This window comes from Corapipo altera, unplaced genomic scaffold (assembly GCF_003945725.1).
Source record: "Corapipo altera isolate COAL_440 unplaced genomic scaffold, ASM394572v1 239, whole genome shotgun sequence".
In the NCBI taxonomy this organism is placed as follows: Eukaryota; Metazoa; Chordata; class Aves; order Passeriformes; family Pipridae; genus Corapipo; species Corapipo altera.
In genome coordinates, this window is record NW_020884938.1 from 947,406 (window position 1) to 963,757 (window position 16,352).

At 43.7% G+C, this 16,352-nt stretch overlaps 1 protein-coding gene across 2 annotated transcripts in view; it reads left to right on the plus strand.

The window, feature by feature from the left end:
• Positions 1 to 232: 232 nt before the first annotated feature.
• The window catches only part of PHF21B (PHD finger protein 21B), a 146,285-nt gene continuing 130,165 nt past the window's right edge, over positions 233 to 16,352 (plus strand). For both annotated transcript variants that reach the window (XM_027660833.1, XM_027660834.1), the window contains exons 1-3: positions 233 to 399; positions 914 to 946; positions 1,231 to 1,296. In XM_027660833.1, coding sequence (XP_027516634.1) covers positions 346 to 399; positions 914 to 946; positions 1,231 to 1,296 — 153 coding nt within the window. In that variant the 5' untranslated portion in view covers positions 233 to 345. The remainder of the gene's footprint in view (positions 400 to 913; positions 947 to 1,230; positions 1,297 to 16,352) is intronic.

The following is a 16,352-nucleotide window of genomic DNA, read 5'->3' on the forward strand; positions in this document are numbered from 1 at the left end:
TTTTTTTTTTTTTTTTTTTTTTTAATTTACTTTTTTCTTTCCTAGGGAGGGAGGGGGTGGCTGCCTTGGCTGGCTGGCGGGTCGGTTGCAAAAAAAAAAAGCGAGAGAGAGAAAAGAAAACAAAAACAAACAAAAAAGCCAAAAAAAAAAGAAAAAAAAAGAAAAGAAAAGAAAGGAGGGAAAGAAACGAAAAGAGAGAGAAAAAAAAAAAGCCAAACAAAACCAAACCAAAAAGCAAACCAACCAACCAAACAACCAACCAACCAAACAAACAAAAAAAAAAAAAAAAAAACAAACTTCCCTCGGCGCTGAAAGTGGCAGGAAAGTGCCTGGCAAGTTGCAGGGATGGAGCTACCCGGCTTGCAGGAGGCGTTAAAAGTGGAAATCCCGTGCCAGCAGGTAAAGGACGGCGCCGGCGGGTCCCCCGCGCTGCCGGTCCCGCCGGCCCCGGTGCATGCCCGGCCACCGCCGCCGTGCCGCAGCGGGAGGGGGGGCGGCGGGACCCCCGGCCCCCCGCCGCAATGGCGAGCACTCCCACAAAGTACTTTGGGCCGAGTTTTGTGGGGGTGTGTGCGCGGGGGTGTGTGTGTGTGTGTGTGTGTGTGTGCGCCGGGGAGAGAGAGGATGCGGGGCGAACGCTGCGGTCGGTGCTGTGCGAGTGCGCGTGAGTGTGAGCGAGTGCGAGTGTGTGTGTGTGTGTGTGTGTTGGAGAGATTAGGACGAGACTTGAATATTTATGAGCTTTGCTAGAAACTGACTCGCAGTGTTTACTTGCCTCTTTGTTCCTTACCCCCCTCCCTCCCCCGTCCACACACATACATACATTTAAAAAAATCCATTAAACTTGAAACAGTTTCTAATTCCTCCTTTTTTTTTGGGGGGGGGGGGGGTGATTTTTTTTTTTTTTTAATAGAAACTAGTTGCACAGATGAAGCAAGATCCACAGGTAAATGCAGATCCTTTTTTTACCTCTTCTTCAGTGTTTTATCCCTGCCGTAATAAGCGCAGTTGTGCTGGGACAGCAGGATGAGAAACTTTATCAGTAAGAGATCTCATTTTGTAGTCTGCACTGAGCTTTCTTGCTAAGGAGGGTGTTTTGTGTGTGCATGCTTCCGTACGGCTTCGGTGGAACGGTTTTGCCTTTGAACAATTTCTAGCTCGCAAGTTTATTCATTACAGGGGTTAGTTTGCACTTTGCCTTTAATATGCATCTTGTTGCCGTTTTTGCAGAACGGGGATCTTAAGAAACAAATCCATGAAAGGCAATCAAGAATAGCAGCTCTTAATGAGAAACAAGTAAGGAACAGATCGATTCAGTTGTGTTTGGTTTTTCTTCTTGTTTTTACGGTGCACTATCTAAACATCCGAAAAGTGTCTGCGTTAGCTGAAAAATACCGGCAGCAGGGAATATAACATTCATTTTCCTCTGCGTAGAGTCAGAAAATGCATGTTTTCATAATGAGGTCGGGTTCTCTGATGTCTTGCTGGGGGAAAGAATGATTTTCAGTACTAGTAGTAAAAAGATAAGCAGTAGTTAAAACGTAAAAAAAAAAAAAAAAAAAAAAAAAAAGAGAGGCGTCCATTTTGAGTTGGTCGACATGTTTTAGGAATATGGAAAATTCTCCTGTCTTGGGCTACTTTGTGCACTTCCGTGTAATGTGCAGAGTAAGAGTTGGGAGGGAGGAGGCTGGAGCCCCGTTCGGAGCCATTTCTGGGTTTGATTACAAAACTGATTTTTATTGATCACTTTATTTCTTTTCTTCTTCGTCGTCTTTTTTTTTTTTTTTTTTTTTCCCCCCCCCCCCCCCTTTCTTTTTCCCTGGTTTGATTCGGGGGTTTTGTTTTTTTTTCTTTCTCACTTAGGCTTTTTCTTTCCCCCCCCCCCCCCCCCGCTTCCAAAAATGCGAATAAAAACAGATTAACCTGTTTCGGCTGCCGGGAGGTGGTGGCGGTGGGGGGAGGCGGGGGGAGCAACCCACCGAAACGGAGGAGGGGGCCACAACAAGCCGGGAACCTTGCTCCCCTCCTGGCCGCCTGCCCTCCCCAAACTTTGCCGTGGCTGTTTTTGCGCGGGGTGACCCCCGGGAGGAGGTTTCCCGGCAGGAAAGTTTCGGGGCGCTCAGCACCGCGGACAGCGCTCCCGCTCCCCTTCCCGCCCGCATTCCCACCCGCCTTCCCGCTCCCCTTCCCGCTCGCCTTCCCACTCGCCCGACTCCCCGCGCCCCCCTCCCTCCCTCGGCCCCTCTCCCGGCACTTCCAGGCGCGGGGGGAGCGGTCGGTGGAGCCTGCGGGGGATGTGCCGCCCGGAGCCCCCTGCCCAGCCCGGGGCTCAACTTTCCGCGGCCGCCCCCGGGGTGCCCCTGCCCCGCTGCCGCTGCCCCGCTGCCCGGGCTGCCCTGCCCTCCCTCGCCCGGCCCCGAGCGGGGCTCCTCCGTTCAGCACCAGCACCGGGGACAGCGCCCGCCAGCCCAGAGCCGCCCCTCCATCCATCCCTCCCCGCATCCCTCCCCGCATCCCTCCCCGCATCCCTCCCCGCATCCATCCCCGCATCCCTCCCGCCGCGGGGACGGGGGAAAGGGGCACGTGCGCGGGTCCACCCCTTTTTCCCATTCTTTTTTTTCTCCTTTCTTTAATTTTTTTCCTTTTTTTTTTTTTTTTTTTTTTTTCCGGTGTGTGTGTGTTGTGTTTTGTTTCGCCGGAGTTGCGGTGGAAGTTGCAAAAGTGCTCCGTGCCCCTTGCGAGCCGTGCCCGCGGGCGATGGTGGCTGCACGCCACCCTTTTTTCCTCCCAGTTTATTGTAATCAGAATTTGTCAGCACTCTCAGTTTGGTAGTGGAAGCTTCCATTTTGTGAGGAAGGGGTGTTGGTTCCTCCTAACATGGAGAAAAGTCTGCGGAGTTTGCCGGTGGGGGATGGGGCCCCATTCATGCTCAACATTACCATTTTGATTGCTTTGATGCCATTTTTGGAGGGGGGAGGGGAGAGAATACCCTACTCAGCAGAGCACAAAGATGTTTAATCACTGTATAGAATCAAATCAGATACTTTCTTTTTTAAAGCAAATCTGACACTACATGATAGCTAAGGGCTGTTAGTCCCTTTTTTGCAGTGTAAAACAGCAAGTTGTTGACTCTAATACTACTATACTGAGTAGAAGGGTTTTTTTTTTTTAAACAAGGTAACAGCCTTTACTGCAACAATGCATCTTTATGTGTTCTTTCTTCAATATGGAAATAGTTTTACTGTTCTAAGTGGGTATTTAGAACATACATTTGATCATTTCCCCCTGTATTGTAGCAACTATTTCAAGGCTGTTTAAATTTTTATGATCATAGTAAATGAGAAGCTATTTATTATGTGTCATGTTGGAATTTAGATAAGGCAGAGAGACACATTTGAAAATACAGTTTGAACGTTCTGATTCAGCTCAGGGAAAAAGGCTCTTGCTAAGCTTGTGCAGCATATTATATATAGTATAATCCAAACTAACTAGTAAACAATGTCGTGTATTTATGACTCGCCCTCCTCATAATCTTGTAAATAAATCTATAGACCGTGAAGTAATTAAACATAAAATACTTAAAGTCTGTAAACAGCAAATTTGGCCTGGCAGGAAACCTGCTATTTTTAGGCAAACCCCCAGATTTCTTTTACTGATTTCAACGCCCTGTGCAACAAGAGCTCATAAATAAGAGGCTGGCTGGCGGTGTGGTGTCCTCGTGCTCCAGGCTGCCACCTCCAGAGGTCTACACTGGAATCTGTCTCAGGTCACAAGTGAAATGAGTTTGGAGGTCTCAGCCTGTGACTGGGTCACAAACCCATGGTGTGACTTTGCAGACTTGCTATAATTAGCAGTTGCTCCTTAGGTAATGGCTCACAAATGAACTCTGGGTCCTTGAGGGTGTGGGGAAGGTGCACTGGAGGCTCCTGAGAAAATAGCTGGGCTGCTGGTGATTTCCTGGCCCTCTGAAAACACCAGGGTAAACTTAAGCAGGCAGTGTAAGCAGGGAGGTTATTTTTACATATGTATTTACATTCCTCCCCCCTCTGCCCCCCCCCCCGAAGATTTGTTTAGGCACAACTAATTCATAATTCAATAATGTATACCTTTGATTGTGCATGCACTGAATACAGAAGACCCTAAAATTGCATTTCAATTAAACTGCACATGTGGATGATGAAACAGATAGTAAAACGAATGGATCCACATCATCCACATCTGTTAGAAATATAACAGGAGTGAGTGTTATCTCTCGGTGCCCCTATTCATCACTTTTCCATTGTAGCCATTGGCATTTGTGGCAATATTTCCTCTTCTTGAAAGTTACAAATAAACACAAGAAAGAACTGAATGACAAACCCAGCTTTTGAGGTAAATGTATGAAGTAGATTTATGCACAGTTGGATTTAAAGTTACAGCCCAGTTAAGAATCCCTGGCTAGTCATGGATGTTTCTTTTGTGTTGGTGGCTTAGAGACATATGCAGTTAAGCATAGTTGTAATATTTTCTCAGTGTTTTCAAATAAGTACTGCAGAGCCATCATTGTCATTATTGGAAGGGCACAGCTTCAGTCAGTACTAAATTTGGCATCCAACTCAGAAAGGCAAAAAGTTAGACTTCTGTCAGAGGTATATCCTTTGGATGCTGTAGTTTTGATTAATTGTAATCACATTTGAGAGTGGGTTACCTCTTCTTTAACAAGATATGATGTGTGAAGACTCCATTAGTTGGTCCAGTGGTTTTACACCTTCAATCTACAGCACATGCAGAGCAGCAGTAACATTTTTATCTAAATTGTCAAGCAACAAGCATTTATATGTAAATAAAAGAGCTATCATAAGAGCCAGCACTGGCCTTAAAAGCACACCAGAGGTGCTCTGCTGCATGTGTATCTCGCTTTCTTTATGTCCTTAAAGAGTCATTAAGGGTATTTTAATTTTAGAAAGTTGTGTCTTATTAATTAATAGATCAGGATAAACAAATAAGCAAACCTTTAACCTCCGGTTGTAAGTTCCTTTTTACTGACATAAGTGTTAGGTGGCAAGCCAGGTCTTAAAAATAAGCAATGAGCATGTGTGGGCCACTATATTTTCGCCCGTGATGAACTCTGAATTCAACCAGCCTGTCCTGGAGCGTGGTAATAAAAATATGTCTTCCTGAAAGACATTATGTATATGCCATTCACTTGTGCACTGCCTCATTTCTTTACCATAATTTACTATCTATGCAGAAAATCAACATTAGTTTCAGGCAGACTCTCCCAGCCTGTGTTATTGCTGGTTTGATTTTTTTTTTTTGGGGGGGGGGGTGGTGGTATATCTGAAATTAAATCGCTGACTGTATTTTGCCTGTGGTGATCACCAGCAAAGCCTGTTTGTGGAAAGTGTTAGACATCTTAAAATTGAAGTACAGTTCTTGTGCAAGTTGTTGGAAAAGGTTTAGCTCGAGATGCCTGATCATAATGATGCGAGCTCTTTGTTTTGGGGAAGAGGAGGACATCGGGGCTTTGGTTTGTTGAAATTCCTGCTGTGCTGTGCCTGGAAATGGCAGCATTGTTTACACGTGTTAAAGGGTAAATTGTTGACATTTGCCAAAGCTCAGGATTTCATATGGCTGGGAACCTTCCAAACGGGAAAGGTAAAAGAAGGGTTGTAAAGCCTCAGTGAAAACCGGGGCCAAATCTGAAAGGCATTTCCAGATGGAGCTGAACCCGAGGTCAAACCCTGTCCCAAGGTGTGCACAGTGCTTCCCAGTGCTCTGGCAAGAATTCCACCCATGGGTGGCTCTGGAAGTCCAGGGAGACAGGGCCATGGGCTCCCAGGTGGAGTATTAAACTTTTCAGTCACTGCACTGAGTCTTTAGACACAAAGACAACAGGTATTAAATATAAGCTTGACTTTGCACGTTGAGGTCCCACTGACTTGTCTGGGAATTCTGAACAACTCTGGAATGAAATGAACTCACTGGGTCAGAGTAAAGATTAGTTCTGGATTGTGACTCAGAAAGCTCCAGTTCCTTTTTTTTCTTTTTTCTTTTTTCTTTTTTTAATTGCAAAATCAGCTGGCAATTTATTGGTTGCTTTGCCCTCTGTAGAAAAAGTGACAAAACTAGGGAGGAATTTACCTTTGGCTCCTCAGAGGAGAAACTCAGGAATATCAGGAATGTAGTTTGAGTCATGGCAATCCCAGCCTTCTGTTTGTGCTTTCAGTAACACCCTTTTGAGATCCCTGTTCCTACTGAGGAGAAAGGGTAATAAAGGACATTTTCATGGAGGTGGAACACAATGGAAGTATGGCTTTCTGCCTTCCATTGGGTTGCCCTTATAAGATTCATGGAAATTGCACATCCATAGTGAAAATGTGTACTGGAGGGGGTTAGAACCCCCTTTTGTTTGGGAGCTGCTGGACTGGCACGGGAAATGGGATTTCATTCCAGCATTTTTCTTTGACTGTACACTTTTCTGTACTTGTGCAGTGAATCACTTGGCAGGGCTAAGTTGAAAAGTGAATGTTACGTTCATTCTAACCATTTTAAAGGGTTCACTTTGATATTTTAGCCACTTAAAACACCTGCTGTCAGAACAGTACAATTGATTTCAATTAACTTTGAATTTCTTCAATAAGATGACTCTTATAATAACTCCAGTAATCCCATGATGCCTCATTAGAGGAGCTGGCTATGATGATTATCCCTGTGATTTAGCAATTTTTTCCTTACAACGCCTTTGTCTATTCAGAAAAAGGAATTATGCCAACAATACCTTTTTATTTCCCTTCTGCTTTCACACTAAAGACACTTGCTACCTGTTACACGTTGTAAAATCCCTAATTTGCACTTGCAGCAAACAGGTATTTGCTCAGATACTTTGGTGGGGAGATCCTTTCAAGGCAACTTCAGTTCTGTGTAGGAGCTGCACGTCTTGGAGTCAGAATTTGGTTTATTGTTTTAGTAGATGGTTGGGCAGTTGGAAGTGGTGTTTCTGCAGGAGGCTTTGTCAGGAGCTCTGGATTGAGGGGACCCACTCTCCACTGGTGGATGCCATGTGTGCAGCTCACCCAGAGCAGTGTGTCTTGGCAGATGTGCAAACCAGTTCACTTTGCTTCAGGAGCTGGTCCACAGGCCCACTGTATTTGTGGAAGAAAACGGGAATGTGTCCTTTCCGTGGCATGATGCTAAAGAAGGGGCTCTGAATGGTGGTTTTAAACCACATTTCCAGTGGGATACTGTATCAGTCTCAACAATTCTGGTATGTTCAAGTAGAGAAAATCCCTTTTCATCTCATTCCAGATTTGATTTTCAAGTTGAAAGCGTGAAGGCATATAAAGACACATTCATACGGAGTTACTTTTAACTTTTCCCTCTTTGCCGTTCTCTGTGTGATCAAAGATTAAATATGCAGTATTTTTGTACTTGATTATAAAGTGATACCTCCCTCTCCCCTCCGCTCCCCAAACAAAATCTGAAGCGTCAACACAATTTCCAGTCGAGGGAGTTAAAGGGGAGAAGTTTGCAAATCAACGAGACAGGGCCTTGGTAAATGGTGTCTGTGTGGCCAGGGTGTCCAGGAGGGCAGTTGGGACACACAGAGGAGCTGGAGGTAAAGGAACTGTGGAAATGGGCTGCAAGTTTAAGATAAGAACAAAGAAGAACGAAACAAAAAAAAAAAAAGAATTGGACTAATTGAAATGCAAATTTGTCATTCTGCCATTAAAGCAGACAGTTATTGCAACATAACAGACTCATATCTGGTCTGTCCAATCCTCATCACACACTTCCCTTATGTGTGGATATACGTGTACTTTTATATATATATATATATGTATTACTTTTTTTTTAACTTAAGGTGGTACTACTTTTTTAATTTGGAATTGTTCTCCTTGAGCCAAAATGTACCTCCTTAAACCTGCTTTCTCCCCCCACCCCTCTCTTTTTTGAATCAGCTGCTTATTGTTATGTAGTAGCAATTTCCAGAGTGTCATAGGAAATTGCTGATGCGGCTTTAGTTCTCCTCCAACCTGCAACTGCCAATAGAGAGCCTCTGCTGAAATCTAATATGTACCACAGGGCTTTTTGCACATGTACAGCCAGACCTTCTGCTTAATAGACAGAGACAGTGGGAAACTGAGGATGAATTTTCTTTTTTTAACCCGTGGAGAAGTTAAATATACGTAGTTTAAACTACAGACCACCCCTTGGAGTGAAGTAAAACCAGAGAACTGACTCTAAGTGTGGCTGCAGTAAAATCAAGACAATAAGTGCTTGAGAGCTCAGTAGATGTGATGGGTGGTGTTAATTTAGGCTTTTGAGAGGCAATCTCATTTTCAGAGTTGTAATTCAGTTTTAAGAGCCTGGGTGGGTGTTAAGGCTGTGGCCAGAACTGTGTGTTCACGGGAAGGCTGGTCTGATTGCTGCTGTTTAATCGAGAGGAGCACACAATTGGTGTTGAAACAGAAGCTAAATCTGTGCAGTGTATAAGTTCTTTTCGTTTCCACATTGATTGAAGTTGATCCTGTTGGTGCTCTGTCATGGAGCTCACCCCCGGTCCAGGGAGGAGCAGTGGAATTGCCTCTCTGCGCAAACTCGGCTATCGACGACCAATCTTACAGGGCTACAGAAAGTGAAATTGTATATTACATTTTGATTAAGTGAGTCAAGTGAGAATCATTGGTACTTTTGACGTGCAGCAGAGATTAACCTGCGTTTTCCGTAACGCTGTGTTTTCCTAAAGCGCTTTGGATCAGCTGAGATTGCCTAAAGATTTATTGGTGAATCGAAGCTTCTCTGAGGACGAGAAAGACAAGAGAAGCTTCCATTCTCAGAAATGTTCAGACTGGAGTGTCTCTGTGTATAAATGTGCTCGTGTGTGTGGTTGGGTGTGAGCATAAGGTCTTTCTCTTTGATATCATTCAGGCAGAAAGCCAATATGCGCATGTAAATGAGCCTGAAAATGTAATTAAAAATATATACATACTGGGGACTGTGATACGGAATTTGTTATGAGATGCAGGTTACAAAGTGACAAGTAACATTCCCTATACAATCACTGATACTAACTCTCATCTGTGATTTATGCAGCTTGTTTGTTATTAAGTCCCAAACAGATAAATGCTGGAATTATTTCTTTAGATGTCATTTCCTCACAGTGAGTAAAGCAAAGTAAGCCTTGCCCATTCTTTTCCCTTCAGCCAAAACAAAAGCTAAAATACACCTACCATGCAAGTGTTCCTGTGGAGGCTAAAAGTATTTTACATGAGGTCAGATAAAGACCTATTTGATAACATATCTTCCCTGGCAGTAAGATGTGACAAAATAGACGTACTTTTGAATATAACTAAGATCAAGGAAATTCTGCAAATCGTTAACACACATCGAGGAACTTGTATACAGATGGAAAAAGAGAAAGATTGCCAGGAGAAAGTAAACAATGTTGTCCTTTATTTCAGTGTAGATAACAAAGACTCACATATAAAAGCCTAAATGAGAGGCACCTCAGAAACTCCAAACTTTAGGCAAGAAGCCAGTTTTCTCTGCCTGAAAGTATTTTCTAAAAGTTAGGCCAGAGTGCTGGGTGCAGAAGCCGGCGTTTCTGTTCTCCAGCCTGGGGAGAAACTCCGTGGAAAAGCATTTATTTTGCATTTAAAAATACAAGTTGTAATCCAGATGTATTTCTGTCAACAGCTCCGTAGCCCATAAATATACACAACCTAAGCCAGTGCCTTATTTACGTTATTTTATTAACATTCTTTGCTGAGTGGGCTTGAATGGAGCACAATCTCTCATATAGAGGACCTAATTATAAACACAAGGGACAGAACCAAATAAGCAGTCTTTAAAGGGAAAAGAGTCTGGCAGCTTTGTTTAAAGTGTCCTTTAATGAACTTCTTTAGCAGCTTGTATCTTAGCAACACATTTTATTACATACCAGTGCGGGAGAAGCAGTTTGCAGATGGAGTTGCACACAGTAATTTATTTCCCCCCCCCCTTTTTTTTCCTTCCTCTTTTTTTTTTTTTTCCCCTCTCCTATTTCTCTGTGGTGACTCAACTGGAATGTGCAGAGTAGCTTTTCTAACACTGATAGCTCACTCCAAACCCCTGATTGGTTCATTTGTATCTGCTCTGTTTTGTTGGTTGATGAAAAAGGCATTTAGTATGGTAAATGCATAGTGATTTTGCTTGCTCTTAGAAATTCAGATATGACTGTTTTGAATAGGCATGGATTTAAATGGAAAACAACCCGAGGTTTTTTGGTTTTTTTTCCCAGTGCACTTTTTTCTCCTGGATGTCTTGCACTCCTTGCACACACCGAGCTCCCAGATTTGGAAGTTATTTACTCTCCATGTTACATGGGGTTGTTTTAGTATGTCGTCTTTCACCACTCCAAAACTAATTGGGATGCAGCAGTGACAGAAGCATTTGCCATCTTTTTTTCTGTCTTCTTAGACAAAACCTGGCGCTTAAACTGCAGATATGTAAAGAAATAACTGTTGTTTTAAAGCCAGTTGAAATAGTGCACTACACTCCCTCCTTCAAATGACCTACAGGGCTTATCTTTGTTGAAAGAAATACTTTTTGTTCTCTGCATTAATTGCAGACCAAGTTCTGCTTGTGTGTTTTGAGTGAAAAAGTATGTGAGTAGCTTTTCTCAACAGGGTCTGTGGAGGAATGTGACACTTTTGAGGATGTGCATGAGCAATACAATCTAGACTTTGTTATTTTTTTCTCATAAATTAAAGGGGGGAAATGCCTTTAATTAAATACTATTCAGTTCAATTTACATTTTCTGCTGGCTAGGCAGGTGTAAATCCAGAAATATATTTCCCTGGAGTTCACTGGAGTTACCCAGCATTAGCACAGAACCTGAGCAGGGGGAGAGAAGCAGGTGAGAAGGGGAGAGGGAGGATGATGGCAGTCCAGAGTGTTGGGAAAACCCAGAGAGGATGGAGATTGTTGGCTTAGAGACACTGCTCTTGGGGATGGCTTCATTAAACTTCTGTTAAGAGCTGATATATTAGGGGTTGATATTAAAAAGACAAAACCCATTCATTTAATAAAGTCCACTGATATTTGCAAGTAGACAGGAGGTGGTTTTTGAAAGAGATTGAATTGTTTCTTTGCTTAACATTAGTGAAGTGTAATGCATTTCCATTAACTGGCAAACTATTACATTTCTCGAGTCCTTAGTTCAAAAAAAAGAAATTTCCTTTCACTCCAAAATACAGCTGGCTGGATGAATTTGACTCCAGTTTTCTGGTTCCAGTATGTCAGGTGACAGCCTGCCCGTTGTCCCCTTTGGATGTGCAGTATCTCAGCCTTAGTGGCAGCATAGAGGAGTCCTTTGAACTTTAAAATCAGTCAGTGTAGCACAGAGGGGTGAAGGATGCAGCCCCACCTGCCTTTACAACACGGGGATACTGGACCTGAAAGAGCAGGATGTCCTCTGGAGTCAAAAGCCATCCAGGGTGCTGTGTGATTAACTTACTTCCTTCTTTTGTCTTTCAGTCCACTGTTTATTAACTTAAATTGGATTGAAAAAACTCTGAGCTGGGGGAGTGCACCAGGATCTTGCCCAGTCCCCAGGATTAATGGTGACAGCCCGGGCTGTCGAACAGGCTGCATCCTGGAATCTGCAATATTGCTGCACAAAGGGATATATGTTTTTCTGTATTGGCCATAACAAAAGGGACCAGCAGTTACTGGAACAATTCATGTCCTGTCTTGAGAAATAGTATTTACACCAGGTACAATGTTTGAAGACCAAGTCTCAGGGCAATTTTTTTTTTAATGTGCTGGTGGTGGGAATATTTAAGTGAGGTGTAAAAGCAAGAGTCTTAACATATTCAGAAATTCCCTTCACAAATGTTGAGGTAACAGAGAACAAAATGAAGAACTTAATTCTTTTCTGAAACAGTTAGGAAGGAATTAGGGACCTGTGTATCAGATTGGCCAAAACATATCAGTGAGCTCCAGTTGTTCATTTTTCCTTCAATAAAGGAAGCAAATACTGTTTGTTGTTTTTTTTTCCAAGAAGCACAAACATTTCCAGAAACTTCTTTAACCCTCTGAGTGCTAGCACTGCACCTCATTACAGAAGTACTTTTACTGGAGGAAACTTAAAGGAACTTCCATCCCCAGATGAAGCAAAGACTCATTTATAAACAATGAGAGCAGGAACAATAGAAAGCTGAGTGCATTCTGCATGAATAATATAACTGAGGATTGTGAAAAGCCTGTGATTTTTGTATGCCAAACCCAGTGTGGGAGTGCAGCATTCAGCTGATTTTTTTGACAGTGGAGATTCATCCCTTCTCCCCCGCCATGTGTATGTGCAAACAGACACACACAGAGCCTGGCACGGGTGAGTAAAGAGGGGAGTCACCAGCAGCTCCTGGGCACTGGTGTTGAGACTTGGGTGTGAATTCATAAAACTGGTGGAACTTGGGTTGAAATCTAGGCCAGCAATGAGCTCTAATTTACGCCTGAGGTAGGTGGAGGAAAGGTCGGAGACCTGTTTTAAGAATAGAGTCTGAGCTCAGTCTGGATCCTGGACTGTGAGCCTGATTTTGTTTGCATTTGTGAGTTTTTAAGTCTGAGAGCTTATGAGGCCTTCAGCATGAACTCCTATTTCTGGCACCTTTAGATAGATCATTTTTATTTATGAGGCTAAATCTGGATTTAAGCTCTGCAATTCAGGCCTCTTGGTTAAAAAGTTTTGACTATAGTTGGTTATTTTATTTTTTTTTTTCCTCTTGCATTTTCTTAATTAAAGTCAGTCTCCTAAACGTGCTGAACTTTAAGCTCCTTGGATCTGCCTTTGTCCTGTGTGTGTTTAGGGTTTGGCTTAATGAGATTCTGTTCCAGGACTCCCAGAGCATAAGGGAATGCAAACAGTGAAGGCAGTAGTAGCTGATGTTTTGCCATTCACAGTGGCAGAAGAAACTTTCCCTGGAACTCATCTTTGACTGTCTTTGCCAGCTCTGTTACAAATACAGAGCAAGCAAGCTGGGATTGTCCTGGCTTGGCCTGCCTGGGGTGGTCCATTCATCCACTGGTATGAATTTGCTCCCCTATGTTACAGAAAAATAACATATAGTTATGAGTGAGATGATCTTTAAGGTTCCTTCCAACCCAAGCCAGTCTATGATTTTCTTGAGTTTCTGGGGTTTTTTTGCAGCTCAGTCCCTGGTTGCTCTTTGAAATTGCCACCTATTAAACTGAGTGCTGTCAAATGATGGATTTGTGAGATGATCCAATGCCCAGAAAGCTGGACTGAAATCCCACTAATGTATTTCCCGGGGATCTTTCTCCCGTATGGTCCCTGTTAGTTCTACCAGTGTTAGCTGGACACAGGGGCGAGGAAAAGCTCTGGCCATAATTACAATTTCTGATAGTTTCAACTGGAGTTAGCATCAGCCGCTGTTTTGCTGACGGTTTTCCTCTTAAGGCTGTGGCTAATCCTTTAGGTTTTGGTGTCTCTGCAGTTATTTCTTTGAAAAGGTAGCTTTAAACTATTAATCCAGAACAAAGTCTGAATAACAACTAGGTGAAAATTGCTACATGTTTACGTAACAATTCACTGTTTTTTGAAAAAGGTCCTGGGCTGTTCCAACCTACTGTGTAAACACCTGAAGTTTTCCAAGTGCTCAGTTCTCACCAGACTAGGAAGGTATGTGACCTGAGGTTCACTGAAATGCAGTTTCTTGACCCAGCTGAACTCAGTGCTCCTATGGGCTGTTATTGTCCACTGAAGGAATTTTGCCTTTCTGGGTTGAGGATCCGTTAGGTAGGTGCAATTCCTCCCAAGTCATTACACTGTTTTTAGCTTAGGAAGGCTTAAACTTGGCATTAATGGATAGTGGACTTCTGTGGGAATTTGGTTTGCTATGCTGGATGTGCAATGACAGCCTTAAATAAAAATGATTTGGCTGCTTTACAAGCCTATCCAATCTTGTTCTGAGAGAATTCTCTGCTGCCTAAGAGCATCCCGATTTTTTTTTTAGTGGAAGTGGCTTAGAAGAAGAAGTAGACACAGGGATTTGTGTTTTAAGGGCCAGATTCTGCCAAACTGAAAGGTGTTGGCATAAGCACCCTTCATATTTCAAGGAGGAAAATTCCCCTCCACCTGGTACAAGAGGTTTACAGAGTGTACAGAGATCAAAACACTCAAAGAGCACAAGAAAAGGAATTAGAGATGATATCTAGAACAAAGGGGTTAAGTTGAAACTTATGGGTTCCCTGTGAACACAGCAGGAAGGTCCCAGTATTGTGATGGGAAATCAAGAGGGAGGGGTAGAAGTGTGAGATGGGAAGATGATTTTCTTTCCAACAAAGTGGAGGCTGAGGAGCTTCTGAGGAGGAGCTGCTGGCAGGCAGGTTGTGACTGAGTGCACACCCATAGCTGGCACAGGTCTGAGCTTCTTCCTCTTCCCACATTTCCTTATTTCCCAGAAGAAATGGGAGCTCACACTTTAAGATTAATTAGCTAATGATGATAGGCAGGAAATGGGATGCTAGAAGGGGAGTTAAGATGAGGGTTGATACTCCTGTGCACACCTTCCAGCTTTTCCTTATTTGCATGAAGTTGATCCAGTCTTTCATGGGACCAACTTTTGCTGAGTGTGTACCCAGGAAACGTGCAGGGAGCTGTGTTTTAGTGGGACTCAAATCAGTAATGTGACTCCATTGTCAAAATGCTGTGCATCTTTATTTCTCAAGGATAATGGACTCCATCTTTTTTCTAATTACCAGCTATAACTGCAGGTGAGATTGATTTTGCTCTACTGGAGTGTCATTACTGACCTTTCTATATCCAGTTGTCCATGTTATAATGTTTGAATAAGCCTCTATCTAGTGTTACACTGTCCTGGCTCAGAGTAGTGGAGACCATCCCAAGCATTCAGGCAAACTCTACTCTCATCCCAGGGTTTGAATGTCTGCACTGCATGGAACATGTTATGTGTGCTCCAGAAATGTGTTCTGCATGATGGCAATGAAGGACCAGCCTCTATTATCTTTCCCCACACTATTTTGAGGGCTAGAAATGTTTTACAACCCCAAGATCTGGGCCATTTCAGGTCTAATGGAATTCTGGAATCCTACTTCAAGCTTTTGTTTGTTTTTTTTTTTGTTCCAGATGTAAGACCTGTGGCTGGGAACTGTGTCCCTCAAGGTGAAAGTCTCTTCCATGGCATAGCAGTAGTTTGGGTTGCAGTCTGTGCTCAATTTATCTGTGTTAAGAGGAGTTCATGTCCATTGATTTTGTTACCTTGCTTAGATAGAACATTAGAGGGACACTTTGTAACTCCTTGTCTTTCTTAAGAAAATGCCACCAATTCACTTTTTCAGTAGGAATTATTGCCTCTCTTCTCAGATTCCTAATGTTTGTGGCATTATCCAGTACAGGAGACCCAGAAAAATCAATGTTATTCATAAACACAGCTGAAACTTACTTGACTTACTTTACTCTGAACATTTTGCTTGCTATAGACAAGCAAACAAACATAATTGGAAGAAAGCACAGTAGTGCCATTCTCTGGTGTTAAATAATATTGAGTGCTGCAAAACAAGGGAACCAATGAGTAGTCCCCCAACATTCCTTTTAGAAAGCCAGTAGCATTCTTTCATCCAGAGTTTTACCACTGCAGACCTTCAGTGCCACAAGGAGCTGTGTAAGCAGCCAAGTGGGGCATCCAAATGCCAGTGGTGCCTCCTCTGGCCAGGCTGGGTTGGGCTGTGACCTGATGGCATCAGGGTTGTGCTGTGGGCAGCAGGGGAGGGAGGGGATTCTGCCCCTCAGGTGAGACCCCCCTGCAGAGCTGCTCCAGCCCTGGGAACAGCACAGGAAGGATGTGGAGCTGCTGGAGAGAGTCCAGGGGAGGCACCAAGATGATCAGAGGGATGGAGCAGCTCTGCTGGGAGCAAAGGCTGGGAGAGGTGGGATTGTTCAGCCTGGAGAAGTGAACCTGATTGCCAGGACCTGGAGGGAACAGTAAGAAAAACGGAGAGAGAGTATTTCCAAGGGGCTGGAGTGACAGGACAAGGGGGAGTGGCTTCAAACTGATGGAGAGAAGTCTTAGGTTGAATATTAGGAAGCAATTCTCCCCTGTGAGGGTGGTGAGGCCCTGGCACAGGTTGCCCAGAGAAGCTGTGGCTGCCCCATCCCTGGAAGTGTCCAAGGCCAGGTTGGATGGGGCTTGGAGCAACCTGGGCTAGTGGGAGGTGTCCCTGCCCATGGCAGAGGGTGGAATGAGATGGGCTTTAATGTCCCTTCTCACTCAAACCATTTTATGGTTCCTGTGGCTCCATAGCCCTGTGCATGCTGAGGGATCAGTTGTAGGGGGGTGCTTGGGGTGTAG